Consider the following 17,762-nt stretch of genomic DNA (forward strand, 5'->3'; position numbering starts at 1 on the left):
GCTCAGGGGAAGCCCTGGGGCAACGGTAGCTCCATGCTGCTGAAGTGTTAGGGCTCAGGGGAAGCCCTGTTGCAGTGGTAGCTCCATGCTGCTGAGGTGTTAGGGCTCAGGGGAAGCCCTGTTGCAGTGGTAGCTCCGTGCTGCTGAGGTGTTAGGGCTCAGGGGAGGCCCTGGGGCAATGGTAACTCCATGCTGCTGTGGAGTTGGGGCTCAGAGAAGCCCTGGAGCAATGCTAGCTCTGTGCTGCTGAGGTGTTGGGGCTCAGGGGAAGCCCTGGAGCAGCGGTAGCTCCGTGCTGCTGAGGTGTTGGGGCTCAGGGAAGCCCTGTTGCAGTGGTAGCTCCGTGCTGCTGAGGAGTTGGGGCTCAGGGGAAGCCCTAGAGCAGTTGTCAAGCTCAGTGAAGCCGCTGCTCCGTGAAGCTGGCAGTTGGGGCAAAGAGAAGCCCTGGTGAGCAGCGGGTGTCTGCTCAGTGCAGCTAGTTAGCTGGGATGGTGGTGTTGGTTAGACAGTGTGTGCAGCCTGGCCAGCCTCGGACAATAGGATTGAATGCCTGGGTGACGCGCGGCTGTCGGGACAATCCGAGCTGGAGATGGGTTGCCTGAAAAATCCTTGTAGGAAGAAGAAGCACGAGGGCTTCCAGGCTAAGTTGGAGCTGCTGTTGAGGGAAATTGGAGGCTTTATAACGAAGAAGAACCAAAATCCCTCATGAAGAAAACAGAGTTTAAAGGCTTGTTGTGGCTGTCCGTGATGTCTGGATGGGTTGCTAAATAAATTGTGGGATCTATTCTGATTGTGTCTAATGTTCAGAGTGTGGTGTTTTTTTCTGGTTCAATTTCCCTAGTTCCAGTTTCTTTCTAGTAACATTTGCAAATTTACTATTTTGGTCATGACCAGCTATGGTCATCTCAGTCCTTATCTTGGACTGTATTATGGTGTGATCACTATTGCCTCAAGGTTCCCCAAGCTCCCTCTTCTTATCTATTCTGGATTGCGTTCCCCATTACTGGATCCACCACGCACCATCCCTGGTTGGGTTTTTACATGTGAAGGTGTGCTCCTTTTGCTTGGCCGTTCATCAGAGAAGTTAAGATCTTCTAACGCTGTCCTGTCTCCCACAGAGCTGTCTCTGATCACCCTGCACTGGTTTCTAACTGCCTTTGCCAGTGTTGTGCACATCAACATCCTCCTCCGGGTCTGGGACCTGTTCTTCTGCGAGGGGTCTGTGCTGCTTTTCCAAATCACGCTGGGGATGCTCAAAATGAAGGTAAGCAGACAACCATGGGGCTATGGCAGTGAGGGAAGGTTTGGGAGGAAAGATGCAATGCAGCCGCATCCATACTATTTCTGACCACACCTAGTTCCACGTAGTCTAGCACCACATGGGTGTAGCTCAAGGAAGGCCAAGAGGCGTGATTGAGGTGGAGTGGCGCACTGAGTAGCTGGACGCTTCCATGTCAATGATGATTGTAGTAAATTCCATGGGATCCTGTAGTGACAGTGGTGAACCGTCCTACCTCCCCTGATATTGAGTGAATAAGTGAACACTGACACTAATTGGGGTGGCACAGTAGTTAGCATTGCTTCCCCACAGCACCAGGGACCCGGGGTCGACCCTGGCCTCGGGTCACTGTCTCTACGCAGTTTGCACGTTCTCCCCGTGTCTGCGTGGGTTTCCTCCGGGGGCTCCGGTTTCTTCCCACAGTCCGAAAGACACGCTGGTTAGGTGCACTGGCCGTGCTAAATTGCCCCTTGGTGTCACAAAGAGGTGTAGGTTCGGGGGATTAGCGGGGTAAATATGTGGGGTTATGAGGATAGGGCCTGAGTGGGGTGCTCTGTCTGAGAGTCGGTGCGGACTCGATGGGCTGAATGGCCTCCATCTGCACTGTAAGGATTCTATGATTGTAATTCCGGGTGTAAATAACTATGATATTGTCAGAAACTCTTATAACTCTGATGGCAGGGAGAGAGTTGGTACTGAAATGTGAGTATAAAAATGTTCAAGAAAGTAATTGATGTGACAGAGCTGGGTAACGTTTGACTTGACGTATTTCTGGAACCCCGTCTTTGAAGATCAAAGAGTAACATCCGTGTTTTCCACTCGTGTGCATCGTCAGCCCCAGCTAGCTCCGTTTTACCGCTGACGGGAACAGTCTCAGTTCCATTTAGCTTCGCTTTACCCGACGGTGAGAGAGTGCGGCACTGCCGGAGCGCTGGGGGCCTTCGCTTCGGACTCATTGACCCAAGATCTGCACCAATGTCTGTGAAAGATCCCGTTCTGCTTCTTGAAGAAGATCAAGGAGGTCTTCTCATGTCCCCCAGTCAACATTCCTCCAAAGAAATGCCAGATGCACTTGCCAACTGACCCATTCCCTCATCAGTGGTTCGCACTGCTGCCTCACAGCGATTCCGGCCTTGGGTCACTGTCTGTGGGGAGTTTGCACGTTCTCCCCGTGTCTGCCTGGGTTTCCTCCGGGTGCTCCGGTTTCCTCCCACAGTCCGAAAGATGTGCTGCTTAGGTGTATTGGCCGTGCTAAACTCTCCCTCAGTGTACCCGAACAGGCACCGGAGTGTGGGGACTAGGGGATTTTCACAGCAACTTCATTTCAGTGTTAACATAGGCCTACTTGTGACACCTTAAAGAGAAAACGATGGGCCGAATGGCCTCCTTCAGCACTGTAGTAATTCGATGATTCATTTCTGCTGCTTATGGTAGTCTGTTACCGTTGCCTCTGTAACTGTTTGGGGATGTGTGGAGCATGGGGTGAATTTAACTGAACCTTGTTGCTTCTGTAGGAAGAGGAACTCATCCAGTCCGAAAACTCAGCATCCATCTTCAACACCTTGTCGGACATTCCCTCACAGATCGAAGACCCAGAGGTCCTCATCAAGGTATAGTGATGTTCAAAACCTTTCAACAGCTGCGGGTCAGGGCAGCTCATGTTAACAGTCCAGTTCCCGGAGATTTAACACCTGTGACAGAGCAGTCAATCAGTGATAATTAACTGATAACGCAGGTGGATTTTCAGTTCCAGGGTGGGAAGCACAGATTTGGGACGTTCCCCCCTGCTCTGCAAATCCCAACCCGGGAGGAAGTAGCTCGGAAGATTGGGTTTTCCGTTCAGGGTACCGGGCTTCCCTAGGAGTTGGACTGGGGACCCCAGCACGAGGGTGGAGGCTGCCGGGTGTGGAAGCGGGCTAAGTGGAAGATCCACCTCGGTCCACTGGCACTGTATCAAAGGAAGACGTAACACAGCCCTCACCCCTCACATTCCCATACCCCCCAACGCCCCAACAAAACCATGATCCTTCACACTTTCCATGCCAACCTGTGTCCTCCTGTCCAATCCCAATGGCCCCTCATATCCGTGATGTGGCGATGCCGGCGTTGGACTGGGATAAACACAGTAACAGTTTTAACAACAGGTTAAAGTCCAACAGGTTTATTTGGTAGCAAATACCATTAGCTTTCGGAGCACTGCTCCTTCGTCAGATGGAGTGGAAATCTGCTCTCAGACAGGGCACAGAGACACAAAATCAAGTTACAGAATACTGATTAGAATCTGTTAGAACTGGTTGGCTGTACAGATTTGCATTCTAATCAGTATTCTGTAACTTGATTTTGTGTCTCTGTGCCCTGTTTGAGAGCAGATTTCCACTCCATCTGACGAAGGAGCAGCGCTCCGAAAGCTAATGGTATTTGCTACCAAATAAACCTGTTGGACTTTAACCTGGTGTTGTTAAAACTGTTACCCTCATATCCTCCATGCTAACCTGTACCCCCTGCCCACCCTTATGGTCCCACATATCCTCACCCACACCCCATGGTCCTTTATATCCTTTAGGCACCGCTATGCCCATGCACGTTCAATGCTAACTCCCCCAATATCGAATGTGGGCAGACCTCAGAGCCCATGCTGAGATATAAAAAAAATGAAGTTCCAAGCGTCTGTTGCAGACTTTATTTTTCAAAAAACTTATTTTTTAAAAATGACCGCATTTACATTCCTTTAACTATATTATCCTGTATAATATCAGCCATGATCATGATGAATGGCGGAGCGGAGCAGGCTCGAAGTGTCAAATGGCCTCCTCCTGCTCCTATCTTCTATGTTTCTATAACACACACTTCATTCAACTGCATGTTCCTTATAAAAACAAGCGTTGGAATTCACAGTCCTACTTCAAAGTATTGACTTGGAGCTGTTAATCATACTGTGAAATGGCAGGCACCCTGCTGTGATAGTGGGGGTTTGTGAAATTAGTCATGCAGCGCTAATCCAGAGATGGCGAGGCCTTTTGTCTGCAGACAGAGTGCAATAGCAAACAATTATATTCATCCAGTTGTTTCAAAGAGTTAAAGGGCAGGAGTTTTAAATGCCTTGACAAGCTCCTTTTGACAATTCACCTGGACACTGTGACAGTTAATTTTGAGAGTTGCAATGAGCTTCATAGTTTCTGGGTTTATATATTTTTTTATGCACAGTCATGTCCACCTTAGGAAATACCAAAGGGAAATGCGACATTCCCCCAAAGGTGTCCCGGGACCATATCCAAAGAGGGGCTACCGTAGCTCTCCAAAGGGGTACTCTGGCTATCCAAACGAATCCGCAGAGTTCAGAGGTGCTCCTACCCTGCGCCTGTCAGATTTCAGACATCCTTCACACCAGAATCGCATGTGGGTGAGGCAGCTGCTGATTTCCATGGGCAGCAACTCTGCGCAGTATGATCTGACCCCACAGAAATGGTAGGTGCTGTGTGCGGCAGCAGGACTTGATGTTCAGGCCTGTCTGCCGTTTTCACAGCGGTAGAATCCCGACAGTGCAGAAGGAGGCCATTCAGCCCATCGAGTTTGCACCAACCACAATTCTACCCAGGCCCTATCCCTGTAAACCCATGCATTTACCCTAACACTAAGGGGCAATTTAGCATGGCCAATCCAACTAACCCGCACATCATTGGACACTATGGGGCAATTTAGCATGGCCAATCCACCTAACCCGCACATCTTTGGACACTAAGGGGCAATTTAGCATGGCCAATCTACCTAATCCACACATCTTTGGACACTAAGGGGCAATTTAGCATGGCCAATCCACCTAACCTACACAGTTTTGGACACTAAGGGGCAATTTAGCATGGCCAATCCACCTAACCCGCACATCTTTGGACACTAAGGGGCAATTTAGCATGGCCAATCTACCTAATCCACACATCTTTGGACACTAAGGGGCAATTTAGCATGGCCAATCTACCTAATCCACACATCTTTGGACACTAAGGGGCAATTTAGCATGGCCAATCCACCTAACCTACACAGTTTTGGACACTAAGGGGCAATTTAGCATGGCCAATCCACCTAACCCACACATCTTTGGACTGTTGTTGTGAAGACCCAGGTCAGCGGGTGGTCAGTCAGTAATTATTAACTAATGTCAGTATACGGTTAGTCAGTAATAACGCAGTGTGTAACAGAGCAGTCCGTCAATAATAAACTAAAACCATCGTGTGTGACCAGTCAGTAACAATTAACTAACAACAGCGTGTGATGGGACAAAGGGCTGAAAGACTGGCTTTGTGGCAATAGTTTAATTAGAGTCATAGAGGTTTACAGCATGGAAACAGGCCCTTCGGCCCAACTTGTCCATGCCGCCCTTTTTTTTAAAAACCCCTAAGCTAATCCCAGTTGCCCGCATTTGGCCCATATCCCTCTATATGCATCGTACCCATGTAACTATCTAAATGCTTTTTAAAAGATAAAATTGTACCCGCCTCTACTACTACCTCTGGCAGCTTGTTCCAGACACTCACCACCCTCTGTGTGAAAAAATTGCCCCTCTGGACACTTTTGTATCTCTCCCCTCTCCCCTCTCACCTTAAACCTGCGCGCTCTAGTTTTAGACTCCCCTACCTTTGGGAAAAGATGTTGACTATCTACCTTGTCTATGCCCCTCATTATTTTATAGATCTCTATAAGGTCACCCCTCAGCCTCCTACGCTCCAGAGAAAAAGGTCCCAGTCTATTCAGCCTCTCCTTATAACTCAATCCATCAAGTCCCGGTAGCATCCTAGTAAATCTTTTCTGCACTCTTTCTAGTTTAATAATATCCTTTCTATAATAGGGTGACTAGAATTGCACACAGTATTCCAAGCGTGGCCTTACCAATGTCTTGTACAATTTCAACAAGACGTCCCAACTCCTATATTCAATGTTCTGGCCGATGAAACCAAGCATGCCGAATGCCTTCTTCACCACTCTGTCCACCTTGACTCCACTTTCAAAGTGCTATGAACATGTACCCCTAGATCTCTTTGTTCTGTAACTCCCCCCAACGCCCTACCATTAACTGAGTAAGTCCTGCCCTGGTTCAATCTACCAAAATGCATCACCTCGCATTTGTCTAAATTAAACTCCATCTGCCATTCGTCAGCCCACTGGCCCAATTGGTCAAGATCCCGTTGCAATTGGAGATAACTTTCTTCGCTGTCCACTATGCCACCAATCTTGGTGTCATCTGCAAACTTACTAAACATGCCCCCTATATTCTCATCCAAATCATTAATATAAATGACAAATAACAGTGGGCCCAGCACTGATCCCTGAGGCACACCGCTGGTCACAGGCCTCCAGTTTGAAAAACAACTCTCTACAAGTACCCTCTGGCTTCTGTCAAGAAGCCAATTTTGTATCCATTCAGATACCTCACCCTGGATCCCGTGAGATTTAACTTTATGCAACAACCTACCATGCGGTACCTTGTCAAAGGCCTTGCTGAAGTCCATGTAGACAACATCGACTGCACTGCCCTCATCTACCTTCTTTAGTTTAGTTCTGTTGGGAAGACTATTGAATTATGTTTGCTATGGAACTGTGTGGAAAGTTTACAAGGAAACACTTCAGTTGCCACCGACTTGCCAGTGATCACCGTGCTGGTGTGAGGCTGGAGCCCTTCCAAGGATGGGTGTTTGGCAAAGATGCATTGAACTGTGGGTAAGCGTGGCAGAAGACAACTCACTGTGAGAGCTTCTGACACGGGACAACCAAGCTCATTTCAATCCTGTTCAGACCCTAATGGGTTGCAGCCATCTTGCTGCTCACCTGCAGGTACTGGTACAATAAGCAGCTAAATGTCTCACCGCAGGAGTCGATGAAGCTTGCCGGGTCGTTGACAGATGTCATGATTGAAACCCAGAGGAGGAAACATCTGGCTTACTTGATTGCAGACCAGAACCAGATCCCACAAGCAACAATGCCAAATTTCACAAAGGTATGTGCGGTCAGTAACGCAGCCGTGCGTGCAGATCCAAGGAATTAGCTGTTTGCACTGTATCCCAGCCTTGGGGACACAACATCATCAGACATGGGAGAGGCAACAGAGGCTCTGGCACAGGACGTGTGGACACTGCATGGGGGCTGGGCGGGAACGCTGCCCGGGGACTGGGCGTCGACACTGCCTGGGGACTGGACATGAGCACTGCGAGGGGACTGGGGGTGAGGGCTTGGACACTGGGTACTGTCTGGGGGTGGGGGGGGGGCTGCTGCCTGGGGGTGGGGGCGCTGGAGGAGGGAGGGGTGCGGGGCGGTCGCTGCATGTTCATTTATTAGTCACAAGTAGGCTTACATTAACACTGCAATGAAGTTACTGTGAAAATCCTCCAGTTGCCACACTCCGGCGCCTGTTCGGGTACACTGAGGGAGAATTTAGCATGGCTAATGCACCCTAACCAGCATGTTTTTCGGACTGTGGGAGGAAACTGGAGCACGGGTGACTGCTTTGAGTTTCAGTGATTTGCTATAAACAGTCAGTTTGTCTGGAGGGAATACAGCAGGTGCTGGAATGCAGGATAATCACTCGTTTTAGCCAGTAAATGTTTATTTAGCAGCGGATTTCATGAACTTTTGCTTACCAAAGAAAACGACCCATGGGGTGTTTCCTTAATTAAAGTAATGGAAAGGTGAGTTAGGAATTCAGAGTCATACAGTCATGTGATACTAGAAATGGAAGGAGCTGTGTTTGAGAAAAAACAGCTGTCTGAGTTCAGTTGCTGGAGAGAGCTTTTTAAAGATAGAAGCTGACGAAGGGCCCTCTCTCTTTCTTTCTCTCTTTCTTTCTTTCTCTCTCTCTCGCCACAAAATCTATCTCCAAAGCTATTAACCCAAGTCAAAGCAAGTATGCCTAGAGTTAGTAGCTATTTTTTTAAGTGGATTTTAAATCTCTAAGAGAAATATTGCTCAATTGGAACTGAATGGTGATAAGTTAGGAGTTGTGTTTCTTCTCGTGTTTAAAGATTGTTCAACGATTAAGAGTTAAACTGTTTTATTTTGTGAACAGTTATACTTAACTGTTACGAATAAAGCTTGTTTTGATTTTTTTTTTAAATCGCTAATTTGTCAGTGGAATTACATCTGAGATGAAACATCCTCTCCTCACATTTATACCACAATAGAAAAATAGTTGGCTGTTTGCAACAAAACACTGAATCTTAAAGCATATTGATAGCACAGCATCATCAGACTTTAAAATAGCAGAAAGAAATGCTTGTCGGCAGCTTACTCTGACCAATCTCCTGAGGTTCAGCTCTCAACACCAAACCCCGCCCTCCCCGATCCACATTGGAAATCTGAGAGAGGGCCTCACTCATCTCTCTCCTTCATTTCCTTTTCTTGCAGATTGTTCGAAGACAATCCCAACGTCGGAAGTCTGGGCTGGGAGCGCTACTTTTCGGTAAGGAGATTCTGTCCCCACTTCAGAGGCAAGACACGGATATCACAAAGTAGCTCAGAGAGGGACGGAGAAATGAACAGAAAATGCTGCAAACACTCAGCGCGCCCGGCGGCATCTTGAAGGGGGAAACAGTTGGTGCTTCAGCTCGATGATCTTTTCATTCCTTCTGATGCTGCCAGGCTTGGAGAATTTCCAGATTTGCAGCTTTTGTTTCAGATTTCCAGCATCCGCAGTATTTTTTCACAGAGTGGGAATTTTATGGATAGGCACAGATATCGGGAATTACTGTTCTCTGATACGGTCATTTCACCATTGTGTCACTGATGTTTTATGAGATGTAATTTTATAGATTTCATCCCTTTCTCATCCTTTCCCTCCTCCCCCCGCCCCTTTCCCTCCTCCCCCTCGCCCCTTTCCCTCCTCCCCCCGCCCCTTTCCCTCCTCCCCCTCGCCCCTTTCCCTCCTTCCCCCGCCCCTTTCCCTCCTTCCCCCGCCCCGTTCCCTCCTTCCCCCGCCCCTTTCCCTCCTTCCCCCACCCCGTTCCCTCCTTCCCCCGCCCCTTTCCCTCCTTCCCCCGCCCCGTTCCCTCCTTCCCCCGCCCCTTTCCCTCCTTCCCCCGCCCCTTTCCCTCCTCCCCCCGCCCCTTTCCCTCCTCCCCGCCCCTTTCCCTCCTCCCCCCGCCCCTTTCCCTCCTCCCCCGCCCCTTTCCCTCCTCCCCCGCCCCTTTCCCTCCTCCCCCCGCCCCTTTCCCTCCTCCCCCCGCCCCTTTCCCTCCTTCCCCCGCCCCTTTCCCTCCTCCCCCCGCCCCTTTCCCTCCTTCCCCCGCCCCTTTCCCTCCTCCCCCCGCCCCTTTCCCTCCTCCCCCGCCCCTTTCCCTCCTCCCCCCGCCCCTTTCCCTCCTCCCCCCGCCCCTTTCCCTCCTCCCCCGCCCCTTTCCCTCCTCCCCCGTCCCTTTCCCTCCTCCCCCCACCCCTTTCCCTCCTCCCCCTTTCCCTCCTCCCCCCGCCCCTTTCCCTCCTCCCCTTTCCCTCCTCCCCCTTTCCCTCCTCCCCCTTTCCCTCCTCCCCGTCCCTTTCCCTCCTCCCCCTTTCCCTCCTCCCCTTTTCCCCACCTCCCCCGCCCCTTTCCCTCCTCCCCCGCCCCTTTCCCTTTCCCTCCTCCCCTTTTCCCCACCTCCCCCGCCCCTTTCCCTCCTTCCCCCGCCCCTTTCCCTCCTCCCCTCGCCCCTTTCCCTCCTCCCCCCACCCCTTTCCCTCCCATCTTCTCCCTCCCCTCCTCCCCATTTCATCTCCGTACAATCCTATTCAATGCATTTACAGTTCGTATATTCAGGATCCTTGAGCTGATAAAATGAATTGGTGTGATGTGAAGCACCTCGGGCAATTTTAAACCATGCTAATCTCCTCATTGTGGCTGGATTGCATCACTTGGGCCTGGTTACTCTCACTTAAAATCATAGAATCCCTACAGTGCAAAAGGAGGCCATTCGGCCCGTCAAGCCTGTACCGACAACAGTCCTACCCAGGCCGCACACATTTACCCTGCTAATCCCCCTGACACTAAGGGGCAATTTAGCACGGCCAATCAACCTAACCCGCACATCTTTGGAGGGTGGGAGGAAACCGGAGCACCCGGAGGAAACCCACGCAGACACGAGGAGAATGTGCAAACTCCACACAGACAGTGACCCGAGACCGGATTTGAACCCGGGCCCCTGACGCTGTGAGGCAGCAGTGCTAACCACTGTGCCGCCCCTGCGCTTGTGCTCATTCACTGTCTTTCTTTAACACTCTTTGCCTCTCTCTCATTGGCAGGTGACAATGCAGATGCAGAGGCGCTGAAGGCGAAAAACATTAAACAGACGGAGGTGGTAGCAGACTTACGGGAAGCCATTCTGCAAGTGGCTCGACACTTCCAATGTCTGGACCCCAAAAATTGCAGCATTGTGAGTGAAGGGCAAAGGGGGGAACAGCAAAGGGAACCCATGGCAACTCTGCCAAGCAGGCCTGACAGCATCTGTTTTAAAGTTTATTCATTCGTGTCACAAGTAGGTTTACATTAACACTGCAGTGAAGTTACTGTGAAAAGCCCCTCGTCGCCACACTCCGGCGCCTGTTCGGGTACACCGAGGGAGAATTCAGCACGGGTCAATGCACCCTAACCAGCACGTCTTTCAGACTGTGGGCGGAAACCGGAGCCCCCAGAGGAAACCCACGCAGACACGGGGAGAACATGCAGACTCCACACAGACAGTGACCCCAAGCCTGGTCCCTGGCACTGTGAGGCAGCAGTGCTAACCACTGTGCCACACTTTCACCCTCAAAGCCACAACAGATTGTGCAGTTTTTAAAAAAATTAAGTCGAGAATTTTCTCGTGAAGTGAATGTCTTTTCTTAAACCTTGCCATTTTTAACACAAATAAAGACGTGAGCTTATTGGCTTTGAAAGAGAAGGGACTGTTGAAAATACTTGTTTAAGGGTTTCAGGGTCATCGATCTGCCTAGCAACTGCGGTAACAAGAATTTAACAAGATATTGATGGGCTGCGATCTGCCCAGGAAGAGGTAGAAATCTGCCTGACAACAGCATTCAAAAGATGTGATTTCCCCAGTAACAAGATTAGCAAACATCTAGACAGAAACAGGCGTAAATTCCCCTAGCAGTAGGAAACAGCTTACCTAGATGACTGGAAATATCAGTGAATGTAAACACATGCTAATTTCTGGAGTCAAGGAATTGAGAGGTGCAAACAGCCAGATATACAGAATGAAGAGTCAAAGAAGAAAAATGGTATCATTGCTATCACCCTCGGAAGCAAGCAGGCAGTTTGCATCTAACAGTCCGAGAGGCCAGTCCACAATGTACAGCCAGGAAGTCCTTCTTCCTCTAACTCCATCAGCATATCCTTTTATTCTTTTCAAACCCTTTAAAAAAAAATCTAGAATCATAGAATCCCTAGAGTGCAGAAGAGGCCATTCGGCCCATCGGGTCTGCGCCGACTCTGACAGTATCTTGTCCAGGCCCTGTCCCCCCGCCCTATCCCTGTAACTCCACATGTTTGCCATGACTAATCCACCTAACCTGCACATCTTTGGAACGTGGGAGGAAACCCACACAGACACGGGGAGAATGTGCAGACTCCACACAGACAGTGACCCAAGGCCAGGTCCCTGGCGCTGTGAGCCAGCAGTGCTAACCATTGTGCCACCATGCCACCCTCCCTGGAGCATTCACCTCTATTGTTCCTTCTGATAGTGAGTTCTGCTTTCCCACCAGCGTTTGGGGAAAGAATCTCCTGAATTGCAATTGGATTCATTCGTGACTATCTTTCAGTCATGGCCCCCAGATCTGGCCTTGCCCATGGAAAAAACCTTCTCTATGTCTCACTCATCAACTCCTTTTGCAAGCTTAAAGGCCTCCTTAAAGGCACGGTGGCACAGTGGTTAGCACTGCTGCCTCACAGGGGCACCAGGGACCCGGGTTCGATTCCCGGCTTGGGTCACTGTCTGTGCGGAGTCTGCACGTTCTCCCCGTGTCTGCGTGGGTTTCCTCCGGGTGCTCCGGTTTCCTCCCACAGTCTTAAAGACGTGCTGGTTAGGGTGCATTGGCCGTGCTAAATTCTCCCTCAGTGTACCCGAACAGGCACCGGAGTGTGGCAACTAGGGGATTTTCACAGTAGCTTCATTGCAGTGTTAATGTAAGCCTACTAGTGACACAAATAAATAAAATTAAACTTAATTTAGATTCACCAGGATAATACAAGAAGTGGAAATTATGAGGAGGAACATAAGAAACAGGAGCAGAAGGAGGCCATTCGGCCCCCTTTTCCCAAAGGTAGGGGAGTCTAAAACTAGAGGTCGAAGGCTTAAGGTGAGAGGGGAGAGATACAAAAGTGTCCAGAGGGGCAATTTTTTTACACAGAGGGTGGTGAGTGTCTGGAACAAGCTGCCAGAGGTAGTAGTAGAGGCGGGTACAGTTTTGTCTTTTAAAAAGCGTTTAGACAGTTACATGGGTACGATGGGTATAGAGGGATATGGGCCAAACGCGGGCAATTGGGACTAGCTTAGGGGTTTAAAAAAAAAAGGCAGCATGGACAAGTTGGGCCGAAGGGCCTGTTTCCATGCTGTAAACCTCTATGACTCTATGGCCCCTTGAGCCTGCTCTGCTATTCGGTAAGATCATGGTTGACCTGATTGCGGCCTTTACTCTACTTTCCTGCCTGTTCCCCATGAGCCTCGATCCCCCCCCCCCCTCTCCCCCCGCCCCCCCTCCTCACTTCCTCCTCACTTCCATTTTAAACAGGAGATCCCTTATTTTGAAAGTTTGTCCTAGTTCTAGATTTCTAGATTCCACCCCCCCCATGAGGGGAAACATGGGGACAGCTAACTCTGTCATGTTCCCTCAGAATCTTATATATTTCAGTCAATCACTTCATTCCTCTGACTTCCAATGTGATAGGCCCAACATGCTCAATTCTTCCTCATAAGACAAGTCCGTCATCGCAGGAATCAACCTAGTGAACCTTCTCTGAAGTGTATCTGCCCTTGAGTAAGGAGACCAAAATTGTGGACAGAATTCGAGGTGTGGCCCTGTACAGTTGTAGCAAGACTTCTCTAGTTTTATACTCTTTGTTATAAAGGCTAACGTTCCACTTGCCTTTCAAATTACTTGCTGTACCTTTTCGTTATTCATGTACGAGAACACCCAGGTTCCCCCTGTACCAATATATTCTTCAGACTCTCCCAACTTCAATATTTACTTTTTTATTCTCCTGCCTCCAATTTTCCCACATATCTGCTGCATCCGTCAGCACTCACTTCACCCACCTATATCACTTTGCAGTCCCTGTGTCCTCCTCACAGCTTTCTTCCCTAACCATCTTTGCATATTCAGAAGGTTAGTCCACAATACGCACTGATCCCTGCGACACTCCACTAGTTGAGGTTTGCCAATCCGGAAATGACCCGTTTATTTCAACTCTCTGCTTCCTGTTGGTTAACTGATTCTCTATTCGTGCTAATATATTTCCCCCAAAGCCATCATCTTGCGGAACACTTTTACCAATGCCCTTTGGAATCCCAAATTGGAATGCACTACATCCGCTGGTTCCCCTTCGTCCGCCATGTTTGTTACATTCATTTTTATTTATTCATTCGTGGGACATGGGCGTCGCTGGCTGGCCAGCATTTATTGCCCATCCCTAGTTGCCCTTGGAGGGGGCAACTGGAGACACATGTAGGCCAGACTGGGTAAGGACGGCAGATTTCCTTCCCTAAAGGACATTAGTGAACCAGATGGGCTTTTCCGACAGTGGTTTCATGGTCATCGGCAGATCCTTAATTCCAGATATTTTTTATTGAATCCCAATTCCACCGTCTGCTGTGGTGGGATTTGAACTTGGGTTCGCAGAACATTAGCTGAGTTTCTGGATTAATAGTCAAGTGACAATACCACTAGGCCATCACCTCCCCATCCTCAAAGAGCTCCAGTAGGTTTTGTAAAACAATGTCAGTTCTGCTCTAGTTCATTATGCTTCCCCAAGTGTCCTCCTCCTACCTACTTAATAATTAATTCCAATATTTGTCCAATGGCAGATGGTGGGACTGAAGGAGGTGTTTCACAATTGTGAAGCATTTGATAGGATGAATGTGCAAAGTCTATTGGAGCAAGAGATCATCACTTTAAAATTGGCAACAGAGAGAGGTTAGGATCTCTTTTTGTGCAGCAGACTTGGAAACATAGAATGTTCTACCACTCAGAATAGGAGTGCCAGAGGCCATTGAGAGTTCCAAGGCAAAAGTGGTGAACGATTTGTAGCGGTAAAAATTTATAGCAATGGGAGGACTAGTTTTGATTGGTCTGGCACAACCAAGATGGACCGAATGGTCTCCTGTGGTTCTTGGGAGGGTAATGGGTGAAGTGGGAGCTAATCCATGGGGCGGCACAGTAGCACAGTGGTTAGCACTGCTGCTTCACAGCTCCAGGGACCTGGGTTCGATTCCCGGCTTGGGTCACTGTCTGTGTGGAGTTTGCACATTCTCCTCGTGTCTGCGTGGGTTTCCTCCGGGTGCTCCGGTTTCCTCCCACAGTCCAAAGATGTGCGGGTTAGGTTGATTGGCCATGCTAAAATTGCCCTTAGTGTCCTGGGATGCGTAGGTTAGAGGGATTAGTGGGTAACTATGTAGGGATATGGAGGTAGGGCCTGGGTGGGATTGTGGTGGGTGCAGACTCGATGGGCCGAATGGCCTCTTTCTGTGCTGTAGGGATTCTAAGATTTCTAAGATCATTCATTGCGAAGAAGGTACAAAAGCTTGAATATTTCTGAAAAAGGAGCGATGTTGCTGAAGTTTTTCACCAGGACAAACGCAAGAATGCCAAATTTCAAACAGTCACAGCAGTTTATACCACAGGAGAAACGGGGATGCTGATTAGTCGACTCTTGATTAGCCAAGGTGTTGTCATTGAGAAAGCAATGGGGGACATCGGCACCCTGGGCTTCCGGGTATTTCAATTCCTTTAGTTTGCAGAGATTGGGTCCCTGGATGTGAATGTATGTTGATCTGGCCAGGGTAAATGAGCCGCATTACGAATGCAACCAATTATCTTCAATTGATTGTTAGTGTAGCTATTAGCACACTCGGAATTGTTCAGCAGGTGATGCCCAATCGCAGCGTCACATCTAACAGACATTTTATTTTGGGGTTTTGCAAGCGTGGGCTGGTTGAGTGCAGTCTGTACTCTGCTTATTATGAACAACTGAATGAACACGATGTTTGATTCAATCAGCCAGTCGTTGGGATGTAGGGCCTTCGTCCCTGGCATCGCAACAGCAATGAAATTCATACATCATGCGGCAAGGAGACTGGCAAGTCAGTGGAAAATACCACTCAGCTGCTTTGTATCATAGAATCCCTACAGTACAGAAAGAGGCCATTCGGCCCATCGAGTCTGCACCGACCACAATCCCACCCAGGCCCTACCCCCATATCCCTACATATTTTACCCACTAATCCCTCTAATCTACACATCTCAGATCACTAAGGGGCAATTTTTAGCATAGCCAATCAACCTAACCCGCACATCTTTGGACTGTGGGAGGAAACCGGAGCACCCGGAGGAAACCCACGCAGACACGGGGAGAATGTGCAAACTCCACACAGACAGTGACCCAAGCCGGGAATCGAACCCACGTCCCTGGAGCTGTGAAGCCGCAGTGCTAACCACTGTGCTACCGTGCCGCCCTTGTAGCAGCGTGTAACCTCGTGTTTGAGTTTTACAGACACTTTGCCTTTCCTGGGTAACTTGAGGTAGACCGGGCTCCCTCCACGTCTGACTGTGCGCATTGGGCATTTTTGCAAGTTTGCACGATACACAGTGAACAATGATCAGGGTAGCCAGTGTCCTGCAGAATAAGCAAACGGTTTTACCCGTGACGTAATGGAACTGTGGAAAAAAAAAATTAACAGGGTATAAATCGAGTGAAGGGGCAATTGGAGGAGAGAGAGAAGGGAATGATGCAGCTGGAGACACGGTGAAGCTAGGTAAAGGTGAATGATATGGATTGGTGGAATTAAGGGACAGAGTGGGAGGGTAGGATTGAGGGAAGCAGAGAGTGGGATTGAGGGAAGCGAGAGTGGGATTGAGGGAAGCGGAGAGTGGGATTGAGGGAAGCGGGAGTGGGATAGGGAAGCGGGTGGCTGGGGTAAATAGACATATTGCGTTGTTAGAATATAGAGATGGGGTAAAGTCAGTTTCTCAATCCAGTCATTTACACCCAATGACCCATTTCTCCTCCCACTGTTTAATTTTGTTCAGTAGCCTCTAGATTGTGAAGCATTTAAAAGTTATTCTTTACTCTGAAGTGGCAGGTGGCAGTGATACCTTGAGCGAGGTTTAGGTCATTCCCGTCTATCCCGGGTTTATTCATCGTGCAAAATCTCATCTGCCCCGAGACGCTCTCGCCACCCACCCTGACCTGATGTGTCCAGATCACCAACAACCTGTCCTGCTCCCCCCACGCCGACACTATAGTTAAGAAAGCCCACCAATGCCTCTACTTTTCTCAGAAGACTAAGGAAATTTGGCATGATCAGCTACGACTCTCACCAACCTTTACAGATGCACCATAGAAAGCATTCTTTCTGATTGTATCACAGCTTGGTATGGGCTCCTGCTCTGCTGCAAGAAACTACAAAGGGTCATGAACGAAGCCCAGTCCATCACGCAAACCAGCCTCCCATCCATTGACTCTGTCTACACTTCCCGCTGTCTCGGAAAAGCAGCCAGCATAATCAAGGACCCCACGCACCCCGGACATTCTCTCTTCCACCTTCTTCCCGCGGGCGGGGGGGGGGGGGGGAGGGGGGAAAGATACAAAAGTCTGAGGTCACGTACCGACCGACTCAAGAACAGCTTCTTCCCTGCTGCTGTCAGACTTTTGAATGGACTTACCTTACATTAAGTTGATCTTTCTCTACACCCTAGCTATGACTGGAACACTACATTCTGCATTCTTTAGTTTCCTTCTCTATGAATGGTATGCTCTGTACAGCGTGTAAGAAACAATACTTTTCACTGTATACTAATACATGTGACAATAATAAATCAAATCAAATGTGTTTGAGTTATATACTGAGCAAGTAAGTGAACCATCTCTCCCTTTAACAGGAGCTGACCCCAGACTACTCCATGGAAAGCCACCAGAAAGACCATGAAAACTACGTTGCGGTGTCCCGAAACCGCAGACGGAGAGCCAAGGCACTGTTAGACTTCGAACGGCATGATGACGACGAACTAGGATTCCGGAAAAACGACATCATCACGGTGAGTGAGAGTTCAACAGATAATATACCCAGAAATCAGACAGTATGCGATCCCTCACACTGGGAAATATACCCAGAAATCAGACAGTGTGAGATCCATCGCACTGGGGAATATACCCTGAAATCAGAGTGTGTGCGATCCCTCGCACTGGGGGGAATATACCCAGAAATCAGACAGTGTGAGATCTCTCACACTGGGAAACATACCCAGAACTTAA

At 49.2% G+C, this 17,762-nt stretch overlaps 1 protein-coding gene across 1 annotated transcript in view; it reads left to right on the top strand.

Annotated features, from left to right (window-relative positions):
- The window catches only part of sgsm3 (small G protein signaling modulator 3), a gene marked incomplete at its 3' end in the record, with an annotated part of 71,852 nt that extends 54,307 nt beyond the window's left edge, over positions 1–17,545 (top strand). Inside the window, exons 8-13 of the mRNA XM_078206393.1 lie at positions 1,119–1,264; positions 2,794–2,889; positions 7,140–7,265; positions 8,669–8,723; positions 10,538–10,668; positions 17,390–17,545. Coding sequence (XP_078062519.1) covers positions 1,119–1,264; positions 2,794–2,889; positions 7,140–7,265; positions 8,669–8,723; positions 10,538–10,668; positions 17,390–17,545 — 710 coding nt within the window. The remainder of the gene's footprint in view (positions 1–1,118; positions 1,265–2,793; positions 2,890–7,139; positions 7,266–8,668; positions 8,724–10,537; positions 10,669–17,389) is intronic.
- Positions 17,546–17,762: the final 217 nt, after the last annotated feature.

The sequence above is a fragment of the Mustelus asterias genome, unplaced genomic scaffold (genome assembly GCF_964213995.1).
Source record: "Mustelus asterias unplaced genomic scaffold, sMusAst1.hap1.1 HAP1_SCAFFOLD_1480, whole genome shotgun sequence".
Lineage (NCBI taxonomy): Eukaryota > Metazoa > Chordata > Chondrichthyes > Carcharhiniformes > Triakidae > Mustelus > Mustelus asterias.